At 35.5% G+C, this 17,926-nt stretch overlaps 1 protein-coding gene across 1 annotated transcript in view; it reads left to right on the forward strand.

The window, feature by feature from the left end:
- The first annotated feature begins 721 nt into the window (after window positions 1-721).
- LOC129226142 (caskin-2-like) overlaps window positions 722-17,926 on the forward strand; it is a 494,018-nt gene continuing 476,813 nt past the window's right edge. The window contains exon 1 of the mRNA XM_054860742.1: window positions 722-1,158. Coding sequence (XP_054716717.1) covers window positions 1,041-1,158 — 118 coding nt within the window. The 5' untranslated portion in view covers window positions 722-1,040. The remainder of the gene's footprint in view (window positions 1,159-17,926) is intronic.

The raw sequence follows: 17,926 nt of genomic DNA on the forward strand, positions 1-17,926 counted from the left end.
TTTATCAGGTAAAGAATAAATACCTTTGTGCTGAAAAATTAAAAAGTCAGTAATCCAACGTTATTAAGCACAAAACTTGCAAATGATTGCAGACACGTGTTTCGGTGTTACAAGGAACACCTTTTTCAATGCAAAGAAGTGTGAGCTTTTGGATGAAAAGTCATCCGAGAAAAGCAAGAAAATCCGTGTCTGCCATCATTTGCAAGTTTTGTGCTTAATAACGTTGGATTACTGACTTTTTAATCTTTATCAGGCCCTGACAATGATACATGGTGAATGAAAATTTTATTGCTATTTTCATTATTTGAATGGAACATTACAAACACCATTCTCCGTTCCGATTATGCAATAAATGTATCTATCTGTCTTACTCCGAAGCTGAAATGGTTTTTTTTTTCCGTGGTTTTCTCTCAAAGTAATTCACAAAAAGAGAAATACATCCTTCTCGTAAACCGAAGTATTATTCAGTTGTTCATTTAGCTCTTGCATAAATCCCACCCCTCTTCCCTCTTGAAAGATCTTCGAGGTAAAAAAAAAAAGAAAAAGAAGAAAAAGAAAGGAAAAAAAAAAGGTTTCTTTGGGGTGTAAAAGAAAACGTTGAGAAAACTCGCACAACCGCCAAACACAGGACGCTACTTTTGATTGGCTCCGGCGACGCAAGCGCAGAACCATTCGGATCGCACGGTGCGAGTCTCTGATGCCTCGTATGCCAGCTAACAATAACACCAGTTAGATCGGAGAGAGAAGCTGATACATGCGAGTGGCGGATCGAACGGTGACGAGCGTGATGCGATCCTTGTCAAAACATCCCTAATTCAAGCCCCACTTCCACCGATTAATCACTGGATTAAATCAGCGAGACAAGGTCTGGATAAATTGCCAAAAAAGGTTCTCGAGTGCCGAAAATTAAAACGCAGAGCGTTGTTTGTTTCCGAGAGTTCAGTGACAGTGCGGAGACCAATGGATTTCAGAGTCTTCGTAATTCTATCGCGTGTTTCCAGTGTAAGAGAGTGATTTTTTTGTGTGTGCGTTTTGTTTCTATGATGTTATCCATGTCGAATATGGGAAAGGAGGCGGATTTATTGCAAGCGATCAAAGCGGAGGATATTCGTGGAATTGCGAGACTACTTGCTAAGTACAACAGATCTTCAAAACCAAGTAAGTGCAGAGTATTTAAATGGAATTTAAAAACTAAGTGCCGGGTTTTCCGTATTTGCTTTTCGCCTGTGACGTTTCTTGAAGTAATCATAAAAACTTGTGTTAATGTATTTTATTGCACACATTTCACTTTACAAGAATTTAAAATCCACTTTCGAATGATAAATATTTTCATATATTTGAATTTGAGGATAGTACTTTCCCGAAAAACTACTCTTTGAATGCTTTGGGGCTTAAAGATGCAATTTTTTGTGCATAAATATGGACAATTTTTCTCTTTTAAAAATATTTTCTTAGTTACTGAAGGAGTGTTTGAAGCAAAATCCGGGAGCAATATGGTGATAAAACTGGGGTTCGGTTGATTAAAAAAAGGCTCCCAGGCCCGTCTGTTTAAATTTCCTGGGGGGGGGGGGGGGTAAAGTTGTAACTTAACACATCCCATTGGGAAATAACTACAATTGCATACACAACTGCGGCAGTGAGAAGCAAAGGGATGTAAGTGGTTTTTATAAAGCTTTGAAGAAAACTCATTTCTAGTTCAGATTCTAGGTAGGCTTTCATTTGATTTTCCCCCCTCTAAATCATACTGTATATCAGCCCTACCCAGACTACTAGAACTAGACCTGGCACCAAAACAGGGGAGAGGTTCTCCTACTACTTGTACTGGTTATCTCGATTTTTTTAATTTTGGCACTTACATCCCTTTGCTTCTCACTGCCTCAAATTAAAACAAATATATATATTTCTAGAAATCTGCGGCGAGAGGTAATTAATAACTCCAAATGACAAGCCTCGGACCTAAAATTTCATAAGCTGGCCGCAGGAGATTCGTATAAATAAGTTTGCAAACGTCGTCAATAACATTGTAAAAAGATGGTAAGTTTCATCAGAAATGGAGCCATAAAATTTTTAGGAGAGTTTAAGTATTTTTACACCTCTGGGGAAAGGGTCTCTTATTTTAATTTTGTGTTCGATAGCTCAGACGAAATTTATATCACGTGTTTCGGACTTTTTTTTTTTTTCTTCGGGGCAAGCATCTCGCGGGAAAGACGCCTCCCCGGAAGGTCTCTCTTCTTTGCTCCGCATTTGCGTATCGAATAGGAGAAAACTGGATGAAGGTTACTAAAGGAGTGCTCTTCCTCCCAAGAGCCAAGGTGCCCCCCAAAAAGTCCCCCTAATATTGCAAAGACCCCCCAAAAAGCAAGTGCCCCCCTAAAAATGTGAAAAATACCCCTTAAAACAACCTCCCCCTAAAAATTTCAATGTCGCAGTTTGCGCCGTGAACTCCCGCTCCCTTGGTGGGCACCCCTGCAGGAGCGATAGCGCTTCCCTCTTTATTTCTACAAAGTCTCCCCCCCCCCCCAGAATCAGACTTCAGTGATGAGACTGTCAAGACACCTTAAATTCCTGGACTAGCTCTGCATAAAATGTTATAATAAAGATTTCAATGTGCCAATAACTCCCACACAGACACTCATCGTTATTGGACGAGGCCAGCGCTGTCCTTTGAATTTCTCCAGGAGGTACAAAGGGTATTATTTAATGCATATTTTATCGAGGGTAAAAAACAAAAACCATGCACAACAATATATAAATACTTTAATTTTTCATCCAGGAGGCGGGGGGCTGGGGGGTAATAGCCCCTCCTGGCTCCCCTAAGCGACGGATCGGGACCAGGGTCCAATTAAGATATCAGGGGGCCCTAGGCCATGTACTTTTTTCAGGGCCCCTGTGTAGTCAACTCTTGCAATTTTAGCCATTGCCGAAAACATTTTTAGCTATTGGTTAAAACAAAAATAACCATTTGGGGCCCCCTAAAAAGTGGGAGCCCTAGGCCATGGCCTAGTTGGCCTATTCAGTAATCAGGCCCTGATCGGGACAAGACTCGTAGAATATCCAACTACAATGCTTCAGGTTGGACAACGCGTCTCAGAGCGTCCACCTCACCCATTTTCATTATTTCAAGTACAGCAATTGCAACAGCGGAAGTTCCGAATCAGATATTTCTGGACTGGGGGCCCGTTTTATAAAACCGATATTTCTTCGGGTGTGTATTATTTCAGTTTAAGTAAACATTGTTTCTGTCAAATGTTTTTTTTCCTTCATAATTTTAATTACGATATTGTTGAATAAGGTTATAGTTAAAGACAGGTTTCATTTGTTGTTTCGCTTCCTAGAATTTGCTACTTGCCTGTTACGTCCCCTAGATAATCACTTTAAAAAGATCTTTTCTTTTGAATATCCTCTTTTTTTTCTTCTGTTGTTTTTCTGTATATTTGCAAAAGAAGAAAAAATTGAGCTTTGTAAATAGTTACTCAGAGCCGAGCCGAATTTCTAAGAAGGCAGAGTCCTAGCGGAACAATTTCTATTTTTAGTTTTTTTTATTGACCTAGAGGACGAAATAACGGTAGATTTTTTTTTCCTGAATCGAATTTATAGTTTTACCAAAAAAAATAATTTTTACCTAGCTATCACGTGAAAATAAGATGTATTTTTAAGGTCAATTGCTTGATAACATACCCAAGACCAGACGCTAACTTTTTCATCCCAATGAACCAAAATAATTAAATAAAAATTACTCTTGAAAATCTCAGCATTTCTACAATAAGCGTTACTTTAACCTGGGGAGCGTGAGGCAAAGTGTTTGTTGTTAAGATAACTTTCCATTTTCAAAATGAACGAATTGGAAATTTGTTTTGTAAATTGCAGTGCATAAAGAAAGAACAATATATATTTCATGCTAAAACATGCATTGTAACATTATTTTTCATTTTTGGCAGCGAATTTGTACATTCAAAAAAAGGTGGGAAAAATTTGTTTTATTTCATGGGGCATGTGAGTGAAACAAAGGCGATGTCGGTCCCCGGCACAAAAATGCTCGGAGCACTTTTGTAATACATTTATTTCTAAAATTTTGTTTTCTATAATGGCATGGGGTCAGGGCTAAATTTATATTAAAAGAAGTTTAAGAGCCCAATAGTTCTCAGGACTTGTTTTCAAACAAAAAAAAAAACTTGTATTTCGTTAAAATTTTTAAAAATTTCATAAATTGGAAGAGAAATACCTCAGCTCATGTGAGTAAGATATTAAGCCATGCATAGACCCCTATCAGTCATTGGCTTCGGTAGACGCATGCGTAAACGGCTTACACCAGCAGAAGCTAAGTCATGTGATTCCACATAACAATTGGATAACAAGGACATAAGTGCGAAACGAAAACCAAAACCAGAAATCTTCCTGTTATGCCATCTGTATATTTTGTAGACATATTTTGAAACTTTTTCTGTGACATTGATCTTATTTTTGCAAGTTACTGTCAATGTCTTGCAGCAGTGTATGATTTTGGAGACCCTGACCAAGGAAATGAGTGACAGATCGATTCCACCGTAACGTGTGTGACATTTTTTACAAGTTTCCCTTTTCCAAGTCCTTTTTCATTAATGCGGATGCCGGTCATAAAAACCTTATTTCCTATAATTATTGTAGGTAGACCGGGGCACGTTTACGAGGATTTTTTTCAATGAATTTTTTAATTTTTATGTTTGAACTTAGAAAATTTTAAAACATTGTGGTTTTATAAAGCAGTTAATGAAATCAAAATTTGTATATTCAGTTGTTGCTCCGCTTGTGTTTTAAACCGTAAAAAAAAAGTTTTTTGAGTCCGAGTCGGTTGCGTAAACTTGCTCCGAACACGAGGCACGTTTACGCATAATGAAAATGACAAGAAAATCACATATAATTAAGGAACATTTTATAGGCTAAACTAAAATGATAGGGCTTATTGCTAATTAAAAACAGAATGTAATATGTAGTCATTTTCTTCATCACTGTTAGATGTTACTAACAAAAATAAAGAATTTCTTTTCGCATACTTGTCATGGGACTCGTTTCGACATCTAAGACGTTGAACCCTGTCTTGTCCTTTTTTCGATTGGTTGTGTGCTTTCAAACAATAGATGCAAGCACAATTTTCTACTTCGTGAACAAAATCGTTCATTAAATTTTCTTTTTACAGAGTGTACTAACTTTTTCCCTGTCGCAGGTTTTGGTTTCATACTTTTTACATTGATGTCTTCTATGTCTGCTTCAATAGAAACTTGTACATTTTAGAGTAATTTCTCCTTTTTTTTTTTTTTTTTTTTTGTTCTGCCCATTTTGTTTCTTTCTTTGTAGCTTCAAACTGCTCTTGTCTGAGGGCTTCTTCAATCGGAGTATCAGTTAGGAAAGAAAAAAAAAAAAAAAGAGGATGCTCACACACTCCTTTCCTGGTTCCTAAGCTTTGGTCCTACTTTTTCAAATGGTCTCAGTTGGGGTAGTCCATATCTGACGATGTTGAAAGCCTAGTGGGAGAAACACTTGGATGATCGATAAACAATTTCATTATTTTGACACTAACGTGGTTCTGCTAGTGCTTTGAACGTACGGTCTTACCATCTTTAAAATAAAGAAAATGTATTACAGGCTGAATAGTGTATGAAGTCAAAGCTGAACAGGCATGAAGACAGCACTATATAATTGTAGATGCGAATCTGTACATAATTAAAAATGATTGGTGATTTGCAAAACTAAATAACCTGAAAATACTAAAGCTTTAAGACAGTACAAAGCGAAAAAAGAGTGCGAGTCTCGTTTAGAAGTCAGACACAGTAGTAAGACACAGTAAGAACGTGCGTAAATGTGCCCCGATGAAAATGCGTAAACTTGCCCCGTCGGCAAGTTTGGATTTATTTTTAACGGTCAACAAAATTTAATAACTTTTCTCTCCATATAAATACAATTCTCAAAAAAAAAGGATAATATTTTGCAATTTTTTATATATTTGGTTTGTTTTTAACAAAGTATCATTTATTCACAATAAGCTTTAAAACGTTCAACACAAAATGTACTCGGTTCGGTAGAAAACGGGTTTTTTTATCCGCATGCTAAACCAAAGCTCGACTGATGCTCAAAAACTTTTGAGAATATTTGCTAGGGAGTAGCATCAATCTGGTATGACTGTAAGCTCTCCATTTATAACTCGTTTTGAAAAAAAGGCACTGCGCAAACGTACCCCGGACTACACTATAATTTTAATTTGAAACCTACGGAGGAAGACCTTTTTATTATGTCTACAGTTTATAAAATAGTTTTCTAAGATCCGTCGGCATTTCAACTGAAAACACAACGCTGCGGTTTCTTTATGGTAGAAAAATATAAATTCGGTTTTAAAAGCTGAAATTCAGAATATTACTAGGCCCTATTATTATCTATTATCCAAGCCCGTTATTTCTAAAATTTCCAGAGAGCAGGAGAAGTGGGGCAAAGGGTTTGTGTACAATACATTTTATAGAGAAGTACAAAATGTGTATAAAAATGCGTACTTTCATTTTATTTGATTGCCCAAATGATGGGCCCCTGTCATTACCGTTTTAAAATCTGGTTTTAAATTCGTACTAGGGCCATCCCATGGAAAACGGTCATTTTGTCCCGCACGTGACGCCTCATATAGGTCATTAAAAACAATACTAAAATATTAATGAACAAATTTTATCTTCTTAACGAATTACAAACTTATGTGTGATACCTCAAGCAAAAATTTCGTCATTGCCCTTTAAAATTATTACTTTTTAATGAAGTATGTGAACCGTCACGTGTAGTACAAAGGGTTGACTTTTTCGTGGAATGATCACTAACACAATTGGTAATTCTTGCAAATTCAATTAAACAGTTATTCGTTGGACCCCCAGAAAGATTCGATGACCTCCCTCTATGTGAGACCTATCTACCGTATTGCCGTTTATAATCATAATCGTTTGTGAGGAAAACACCAAAATTGGGCACCAATTTCTGCAGAAAAACAAGTTCTCTTTGTATATTGTTTCCTCGAAAATTGCCTTCAAGAGCAAATGTATTCATTAAACTTTCCAGGGCTACACCCATTTATGCGTTATTTTCTTCGGGTAATCTTAGATTTTCAAGGGTGTCTTCACTAAAAGATATCATTCAAGAACATTGTAACTGCGTAGTAACTAAATTTTCATTGCAACTTGGGCTTTAATACGGTAATCTTGAAGACATTTGCAATCGTGGAGAAGAAATATTTGAGATTTATGGAAATAGTGGTCTTTTTTCTGTAGTCAAACATTTCTTGTCATAGTCAATAAGCATTAAGTTGCATTCATTTGTAATTATCAGTGTGGTTCGGTACAAAATTATGTTTTTTCATTTCCTCCACTTAGGGCCGTCTAGAACCAAGGCGGGCCCCTTGTCAGTTTGGTCACCGAGCACCCCTTCCCCATAAAATTTGCCAAATTTATACTTCTCTGATTACGAGCCATTCCTCAAGCGACTGGACCATAGTTTCCGACTACTGTCTGACCACGGATTGTATGGAAAGACAAACATCCATTTTACAGCCGGAAATGGACAAATTTATTATTTTTTACCGGTGTCAGCTTTTGCAGAAGCCGAGTCTCATTCAAATGAGCGGAATACGCGCATCAAATTTTTCCTTTCCCCCCTTATTCACATAGAGTCGTCTTATCTGGACGTTTGAAAATTCCATACAATCCGTGGTTGGACAGTAGGTTGACGTGGCCTTTCGTCGAATCTGGGTTGGTTCATAACGATCGTTTTGGCTTTTTTGGCATTACCACATGAGGAATTATCAATATTAGAAAAAGGCCTTCATTGACCCCAAAACACGTTACAGCAATTTCAATTGATATTAAAGCACTTTAAACGTTATCTTTTGTTTGTATAACAGTCCCATATCCCTCAACAAATCGTTCATTCGTAAAATATCCTCTGAAAACTAATGAGTTTCGAAATAGCTTTCGGTACTAGCGCTTCCTCAAACTATTATCATTTCTATTAGTTTTATAATTCCTTTCTCTCATCTCAAATGCATGAATTGCAGTTACATGCATTAATTGATGACTTTGTGGTGTCATTTTCTATTATTAATCTGTTTTACTGAATCCTTGGAAAAAGTGAAAAATTGCCTTTTCCACTGTTGATCTATTTCACCTGTTGCCATCTTCCACTTTCGTCTTTCCTTTTAACTAGTGGAGGGATGGAAGCGAGTAACACCTGTTTTGGACAGTTGTTCTTTGTGACGTCATTCTAGTCTTGCGTGACGGTGGGAGGGAGTGGTTGCAACGTAAGCTCTCTCTCCAGTGTGCCATATTATTATTATTTTTTTATAAGCGCTTTTTATGTTCGTTCTTTTTCTTTGGCTTTCAAAGGTACATAGTGCTTTGTAGCTTTTTTATTTCTCATTTTAGCAGCTGAGCCTTGTTAGATCTTTAAAGGTTTATAAAGCATTTTACGTATTGTTCTTTTTAGAAGAACGAAATGAGTTTTGAAATAAACAGATTTTCCTCCGAGATTTTCAGAAATAAATAATGGTGTTTCTACAGGTTTTATTGTGAGAATCAGATTCAAATCGCTGTTTTTATGAAATTACTTTTCCCTCATCTCTTTGCATTCATTCTCTTGCGAATTTTCTTTTAAGCAAATAATGCTTATTTGTTACATCACATCAAATACTATTTTTGTTTATGGTAATTTTCATTGTTTTTGAAGGTTTTTATGAGTTCAAAGACCTTGGAGGAAAAAAACGTATCTTTTTAAAGTTGCAGATGTTTGATTTTCATCTATGGTTTTCTTCATTTTAGTCGATGTTTTCTTCAGGTACTGTGAAAGCACTTATTTTCGTGCGCCGTAATTTTTGTGAAAATTAAGTTATCCGTGATTTCGTAAGCTGTAAATTTCGCGAATTTTATATGTACAGAACGGAAAGTTGGGAGAACCTTCATATCGCTCATTTGGAAGAAGAGTGCCACAATACGAAGAAATGAAATTTTACAGGAGAAGCATTTGAAGTTGAACTCTGAAAGAAAAGTATTTTCCAAAGAAGATAACGTCTTTTGAAGGCCTTAAAGTGAAAAAAAAAATTTAAAATTTTGTATTGTGGCACTCTTCTTCCAGACGAGTGATATACATAATAGCAAATGATCGAGTAACACTCCTGACGTCACCAACAATAAAACTCGCGCCACTTCGTGATAGTTTGATAATATTTTTTTAATGTTTGACAATGCCGGGAAATGCTTTATTTCGACGAGTTTGAACTGTATCTTAACTATGTTAACTGTTTTACTGCTATGACTGTCATTTTAGGAGAAGGAAGAAACGAAAAAGCGGTCAACAATGAACGCTATCTACTGGAGTTTAGGGTTCATCCACTGGAGCTAGGGTTAAAATTTCAACTATCAAACATTATTAAGTAGGCAATTGCTTCGTCCAAATGTAGAAGCAATTTCATTTAATTAAATTTCCTTTTTAAGCAATTTACTCCTTGACGGGCGATTTTCTAATTATTAAATAAAACCAATTTCTCACGCTACGAAGAATATCATAGCATGGAACACAGAATTAATATAGTATTTCGCAGAAGAAAAACTAAACGGACTGTTGTTACTCCATGGCAAAGTGCATTTTCTTCGACAGAACTTGCATACTGAAGCTATAGTAGCACTGGTTAATGTATAGTGTAGCAATGTTATAGCATTGGCACGACTCTAATAGTAATAAGGGGGAGAGACCTGGACGGTTTTTATGGCGTCGTGTGACTGGTGCCGTAACTTTCAGGCCCGTGGATCAGAAGGACCATAAAATTCGTATATAAGATTAGAATCTTTGAATTGCGGAGCAAGAGGTCTCAAAATCTGATGAAAAGGTTCCGAGTTTGTGAAACCTCGAGTAAGTTGGGTAAGAGTTTCAAAATGACTCGCCTTATGAAAAACCAAAAACCAAGATTTTTTTCCCCTTTTTAAATTTCAAAAGAATTTTAAAATATTGCATTGAATGGCAACAAGAGGCAAATCCTTATTAAAGCTGCTTATGCAGATGAATAGCTTTTAGTAACAGATATTTAGAATTCAATTCGGCTTTTGATTTTTTAACACTCTGTTTTCAACGTAACTCCGTCGAATATAAAGTTCCCTTCTAAAACACGTTTTGCCATGTTTTAACGAAGCACAATTCTGAAGCAACTTGAGCTAAAGTCTTGCTTATTAGCCACCTTCTATTGCAGTGTCCAACTAATTGGTCGACTGTCGGGGTTTCTTCCGCAAACCCCTTCCTTAGCAGACGATAAAAGAGAACTCCCCCTCTCCAGCACGTAGTTCTCGGCTCTTGTTTATAATTAATCTCAAGTAGATGTCTGGGGTGATCTCTGCTTTCTCTTGATATCGGGGAAAGGTTAATTAACTGGAACACTTTCGCGTGCGTTTATGTGAGAGGATGTTGGGGAAAAGCTTCGATTTTTGGGGGTTCGGAGTTAGTGTTTCTCTCTTCCTGTTTTTCGTTGGAAGAAAAGTGATGTTTTTTTTTTGTCGGACACATGCATATTTAAAAAAAATGCCTGCTCCAATTGCTAGGAGTGCAAATCCAGAGCGATTATTCTCAACTTGTGATCCGCGAGCAATTTTGAAACGACTGGCAGTAAACTCTAATTAGCATTAGTTCTTATCTGGAGTCCCTGTGTACAAGGACGAATGCAAAGGAGAGCCGATGGGGACGATCGCCCCTCCCTTGAGGTAACCCGCACCGGAAAATTTTCCGAATTGAACACTTAAAACGCAAATGTAGGCCATATTTGACGACGTTAAGGAAAGAAATGGAACTCGAATTCGAATCTCCTTCTCGGTAATTTTTCAGAGTTGAAGTTTTCAAGATACAATGTTAGACGATTTCTGGTGATGTTAGGAAAAACGAGTACGGAGATTTCCTCCGGTAGATAAATATGTTAAGCCGTCCCCCACAAATATTTTTTAATTAAACACGTAGGTAAGTTGAAAAATCAACTGCCCCCACCTTGAAAAATTTCTGGATCCATCCTTTCCTGTGTATAACCATAGATGTAGTTTTCACTAGATATACAACGAGAAACTGGTTCCATGGGCAATCGAGCACTTCTAGTAGACGGGCAAACGTCCGAAAAGCGCATGCGCGTAAATAACTTTTGCCATAGCCTGAAAGGATGCAAATAGCGTTGCATCTTCATACGCTTTTGCCCGTTTACTTCAAATTTCGCAACGGCCAGTGAATTTTTTCTGCGGAGATGTGCATCTACTCATTCTATATGGTGTTTTCCAGTTTTTTTTCTTTGAACCCGTTCGGGTTATTTCAGTAAGGCTCAATAGAAAAAGTTCGGGTGCGCTGCATGCACTCTTTGGAGCGGTTGGTTCTATAAATTGATCACTTGCAGACCCCACCCGGTACTATTTGTAAACATTTCTTTGCAGAAATCCTCGTGCTGCTTCCTTTGTTGTAAAGTCGCGCTGAGCGAGAAAACTGATTGATTTCGGCACTTCTCCTGAAGAAATGTCTCTAAAAACTAAACCATTCCGGAACCCGTCGAAGACCATTCGTATACTGATATTAGTTTAGTATTAGTCCTTTCATTACTTCTTGAGACATGATAGATCCGTTTGAAAGGGCAAATCATTGTAGCGATGCTTCCAAAAGCTAATCAGCACTTACTCGCATGGGATATACCTATATTTTTTACCACAGACACACTTATAGACATGGTCAAATGTGGGTTCAGCATCCCTAAAAGGTATAAGTCTGTCAAAATTTTAAAAGTTTAACAAATCCAACACTTTTTTACGATCTATTATTGGGTATAGTAGAAAATAAAATGAAATAAAATATAGTCAAGCCGGTTTCTTAGATTTAGAAATCCTAGAATATATATATATATATATATATATATATATATATATATATATATATATATATATATATATAGTTATGTATACATCAGTACACAAATGAAAAGAAAAAGAAAAAATCCGTCTAAAAACAACATTTGAATTTTCACTCCTAAACTCTTTTCCCCTTCTCTCCCATTTAACAATGCTTAAGAGGAAATAAGCTCCAATTTTCGAATTCGGTCCCACGAGACAAACTGCCACTATAACCATTATTTTCAGAATAAACCTTAAAATTCCTTTGCTCCAAATTTAACGAATAAAAGCGTCGGAACTGTAAAAGCGTCGCCAGAGAAAAAACTGGAAGTCCAATGTTTGCTTTGGACCCTAATGGTGAATGATTCTCCAGTTGAGATTCGTTTCCCTTTCTTTAAAGCTTTTTTCACTGCCGAGTCGGTCCGATCCCTTTCCCCCACCCACCCCCTTTGCTCTACTGATGGGAACGAATCACAGTCACGGCCATTGAGTTGTGAAGTCTTATTTTAAGTGTCGCCATTTTCGCAGTCACGCTTTGGGAAGTTTTAGAAAAAGGATCGCCCGTGCGTAAGCTTTCAGGTTCAACAATTTCGAATTCATTTTTTTTTTCCACGTAAGAAATGAATTTGTGAAATTTTGTAGCATTGATGTATCCGCTGTTTTTTTTTTTTTTTTTAATATAATTTCCGCTATAGCTAATATTTAAAATAAATTATTAGATTCGAGACAACTTTCGATTTTTGACGGTTTTACCTATTTTTATTAGTTGTACTATGTACTGAATCTATTTTGAAAAATCTCTGTCTGTATTCATTGACTCATTTTATGTGACCACTCTAGCACAAGACGTACTTTTGTCCACGACTCTTTACCTTTTGTCTCCGCCATAGGATAAATAGGCGGTGGGGTGGCCACGGGAGAGAAAGCCGCTAGCTCAAAAAAAGAAGGAAAAAAAAGAAAAGGCTAGGGTAATAGCACCTGTAACAGATATACTTGAGACATCGCTCTCAGGTTAACTCAATTTTCTGAACCTTTTAATGTATTTAGATTTTTTAAACAATTTTTCTTTCATGCAACTACATCTTATCTAACATTTGACTGCTTCTGGAACCTTTGAATTAGTTAATTCTATTTTTATTTGCTCAATTTCAAAAAAGGTCTGACCCCCAGTTACAGACACAGACAATTTTGATGATACCCAGTAACGGAAAGGATGAGCAATGGATAGAATTCACCTTTTCTCTTCAAAATGTGCAAAAGTTCTTTATTTAAAGATCTAAAACCTTATTAAATTCAAATGAACATGAAACACCGGCAAACCTCGTGGTGACTGTTCATACCCTTCCACCACTGCCTTGTAAATACCAACTGGCTCATAAAATTGACTGTGATAACACTAGATGGTTGCACCGTATTCATGGATCGCAGCAACATCAGTTTTACCCGCCAGAAATACTTATTATTTAAATCCAAACTTATGACTATCTGTTACTGGACCCTTGTCGGTTAAACATTGTACATCCTTTTGATGCAGCTATTAACTAAATTGTTTGGTGGGTTTTCTCGAAAAACTACTTAACAATCGAGAATTCTGATGTTATCAGTATTGCAGTTAATAACTTCAACGGATTTTCTATTTGTAAATTTAAAAACGTAATTTCGTTGCAATATTTTTGAAATTGGTTTTAAAATGATAACAACTTACGATTTCCTTTTACATGTGTTCAAGTTAATTTTTTTTTCTTCAACCTTTGATTTCTTTTCATCAAATCGAATAAAATCTTGAGACGAACTTTTCTTTTGAATAAGTTTTCATATATTGTCTATTCTTGTATAGAAATAGCGTAATGCTTCTGGCAGCAAATGATGCGGAAAGACAAGAGGCCATCTGGCGAGTTTTGTGTTCACCACTCGCGGGCATTGGAATAGAAGAGCTATTGTGTCGTTTTTCTTTGATTTTTCAGATTATTTTTGAATGGAAAGTCGTTAGGGTTTTCTGTTTCTGAAAAGTGACTTTTTGAGAATATTTTCTGAAATTATTTTACATAAACCTCCTTTTTTTACATCATTATTTCGTAATTTACGATGATATCGGATTCAGTAATAAATATCCAATGTTGCTAATTATCATGTTTTTCCTTTCCTAAACCTGCTTAAAGTTGCCGGTTATTGAGCATTAGCCCAGGTTTCGCGAAATGTAAATGTTTAAACTGTGCGCGAGTTCCTCTAAATAATACATTTCCGACATTTATTTCATTCTTTTTGACATTCCATCCAACCATAAGGCGGGAAATGCTCATTTCCACCGTCTGTTGCCAAACGTTACGGGGGAAATATTTAATAAAGTGCTGCACTGTCTCCGTTTTCAATTAACGCTAAGAGCGGTTATTAATGCCGGTGATTAAAATGACTTCGTGCCCAATGATGACTCACGAGACTTGGCCACTAACGAGCGCTTTGGACATAGCTTTGCGATTGGACCATCCGCGGAATCCCTAGGGAGCATCTGTCTGCATTTAACCATTCAAAGTTGAACCATGTGTTGCCAATGACAATAGGAAAATATGAAATTAAATGGCGAATACGTCCAACCATTTTCGGAAATTCGTGTCTGATTGAAATAAATTTCACAACTTTCTGCCTGAGAACTTCAGTTGGAATGGAAACACCTGGATCAGTGGACGACGGCTTTAGTTGACTCAAAATATTCGGTAGTTCTGAATAGATTGCGGCCGAAAGTTTGAATATGTTTTACAGTTGGTTCAAAATATTGTTCACAAGCGTCTTATTAAATTTCTTGGGTGGGAAATTACAATTAAAATGGCGACAGCCCTATCTTGTCTTACCTGTGTTTTCGTAACGAAACACCTTAAAATCGTGCTGAAATGACAGTTGTCGATCTCTAGAAAGTACAACGGGAAGTTCATATGTTCCGATTTTCTTAGGTAAAACATTTTGCGTAATGTTGCACATGCATCAGTCTTTTCAGATTGCTAAATACCACACCTCCTTTTCTAGATTTAAAAAAAAAAAAAAAAAAAAAAAAAAAAAAAAACCACCCTAGACTTGAGTATAACTGCCAACAGTCCTCATCGTTTCGTAGAGCCCAATTTAGTTCAAAAAAACATTTAAAACTATACATTATTTTTCAAGATTTGTTAGTTATTATTTCAGGATAGGCTTCCAAAAGTGATTGGAAGAATAGTAAAACAAATCGTAATCTGAATGTTCTAATATTTTATGAAAAGATTATACTTGTCAGGAACTGGGTTATTAATATGTGTATTGTTAAATGGGCGATTTGTGCATTTTCTTTAACATATTTTTCATGCTTATTTTGCAGTAAAAATTATTTTGCTTTTTATACTCATTTATAGCAAATTTATTTGGTACAAATTCGTTTAATTTGGTATGCATGATTTTCATATTTTGGTATACTTACTTTTTTGAAAACACAATTTTTTCATAAATATATCATTTTTCATCTTAAGATAACATTGAAATAAAAAATTAATTTTCAAATTGTTAGATCCGTTTCATACGTTATTTTCATTAGTATGTCATTTTGCAATAGTACTTAACCCAAAATAGCACTGAAACAAAAATTATTTTGCTAATTGGTACATTATTTTCATTAGTATGGTACATTATTTTCATTAGTAAGTCATTTTTCATTATTACTTAATCCAAAGCAATACTGTTGCCAAAATTATTTTACTACTTGGATTGGAATATTCATTTCATATAAAGAATTATTTCCAGCTTTTAAAATGACAAATTATGTCTTAAACTCGTTGAAAGGAATATGTTAAAAATTATTTTTTCAACGATGTGTGTAAAATATGTCTTAGATGATTAATGGAGTTAATAAATATGACATCATTTCATTCGAAACTTAATTCTGAGCTAAAGTATATCAATGTTAAAATTGTTTTTTTCTTCCCAGAATAATCCAGAAAAATTATTGATCTAAATTCTGTTGACATTCTTTTGTTATACGTATTCGATCTACTATTCAAAAAAAAAAAAAAAGTTGGCAACATTTGTAGAAAAAGATTTGGCATTATGACAGCTATTTAGGGTCCGTTAATCTTGTATGTGAAATTTCTTTTCCATGCAGATTTCAAGAGAACGCTGAGAATTTATTCCTCGCAAAGCAAGGTTTTATTTATGGTTAGTCATCAGAAAAACCTTTTTCTTTAGAGCTATAAATCTTCAGTTTCAAACTATGGAGTACTGCTTGATGAGCATCTTTTTTCTCTTTAAGTGAAAGTAGTTTAACGTTTAACGGAAGTTCATGTTTTCAGTTGTAGAGAAGTGGATGGAAAAAAAAACAGTATTTAAAAATGGCAGAAGTTATTTTATAATAAGTTAAATTAGAAACTCTTTAATTGAAAAAAAAATGATTTGCAGTAAACACCGAAATTATCTTATACCACGAAATACTGGTTTTCAAACACTAGTCATGACATTTCACGAAACATGATCCTGTTGGAAGGAAATGCGATATTTGCTTCAATAGTTAAATCTCTACTTATTTTTGGTAATAAAAATAAATATTTGTCATAAAGAGCACTGGTAAGCAACATAGTTACTGCTAACAGCCGAACTCGCTTAATAACGAGCGCAAAGGAACCGCGATATTTTCTCGTAAAACAGAGTCCTCGTAAAAACCGAGTTCCGCGTGAAAAAAATCATAAAATTCGCCATCGTTGCTTTTTTTTCTTCCTTTTCTTTTTGTTCAGTACTAAATAAGTTGGTTACTTTTCTTTGAACTGTCTGAACGTACCTTTCTTATGTCTTTGTTTTTGAGGTATACGCATATAAATTTTTTAAATGTTTCTTTACTCCACAAGTTAAAAATGTGCTGTCACCACTTGTTTTCAGGATTTATGATTTATCTCGAAATTTGATTGACTAAAATGTTGAAGAAATTTTACCAAAAAAAAGAAAAGTTGAGCCAGAAATCAATCGAAATTTTACGAATCACAGAAATATTGCTCGCTTTAAAGGGGGTTTACTCGTTAAAAGCGAGGTATGCTACCGTAAACTTAATATTGTACCAAACAAGCATTTCTGATTTCCTTTCTAAATCCGGGTTCTCGTTAAATCAGGGCTCGTTATTAGCGAGTTCGACTGTTTCTTTATTTTTACTTCTTTGTATTAGAAATTTGGTTGCAGCTGCAACCTTCATATACATTGTATGACTGTGCAATGGGGTCGTTTCCAAGATTTTAAGAGTATTTTTTTCTGAAAGAGCATGCTTAATAACATATGAACTGACAATTTTTTAAATATTTTTTTTAGTTTGATATTAAAAAAAAATTACTTTAATCGGTGCGCTTTTATCTGCCGATGACATCACAAATGATGAAATGCCATTCACTGTTGCTTTCACAGAGCAAAATATTTAATTCGCATCTTTACTCATGTGTATTGGCAACGATATGGTTAATAGCATGCGTAAAGCGCAATATTTAATTCGCTTCTTGATTATCATAACGTAGAATCGCGGTAGAAAGATGCGGCAAAGTGCATCACTCGTGACATCATAAAGACCACGCCTTGTTTAAAAAATCGGACGTTTAAAAAAATTAATTAAAAAATAACTGTTGGGAAAATGAAAGTATTTTCTGGGTTCATGTTTTTTTTTGCTTATTCTATCAATTTTAGTGACTAAAAATAGTACTTTTGACTGAAGGAAACAGCCCCATTGTATTTTTCGATGTTACATCCTCCGTTAGATTTTCTCAAGAGAAAAAAAATTATATATAATTCGATTATTAACAAATTAATTCCGTACAGAAACACATAGCTTAAAGGAATTCCCTTCCTAAATGATTAATGATCCGTAAAAAAGAAGACATTACAGATAAAAATGGATTTCCAGCCTTAAAATGGGTGTGCATTATACTACCCGTGTTTAATGGGTATCTCTTAATAGTGAATATGCGTGCCCAAAACTACTTGCAAAGTTTGTAACTGCTACTAGCTCTTCTTTCAATCAAATTACGGGGAAAAAACGTAGT

This window comes from Uloborus diversus, chromosome 7 (genome assembly GCF_026930045.1).
Source record: "Uloborus diversus isolate 005 chromosome 7, Udiv.v.3.1, whole genome shotgun sequence".
Classification (NCBI taxonomy): domain Eukaryota; kingdom Metazoa; phylum Arthropoda; class Arachnida; order Araneae; family Uloboridae; genus Uloborus; species Uloborus diversus.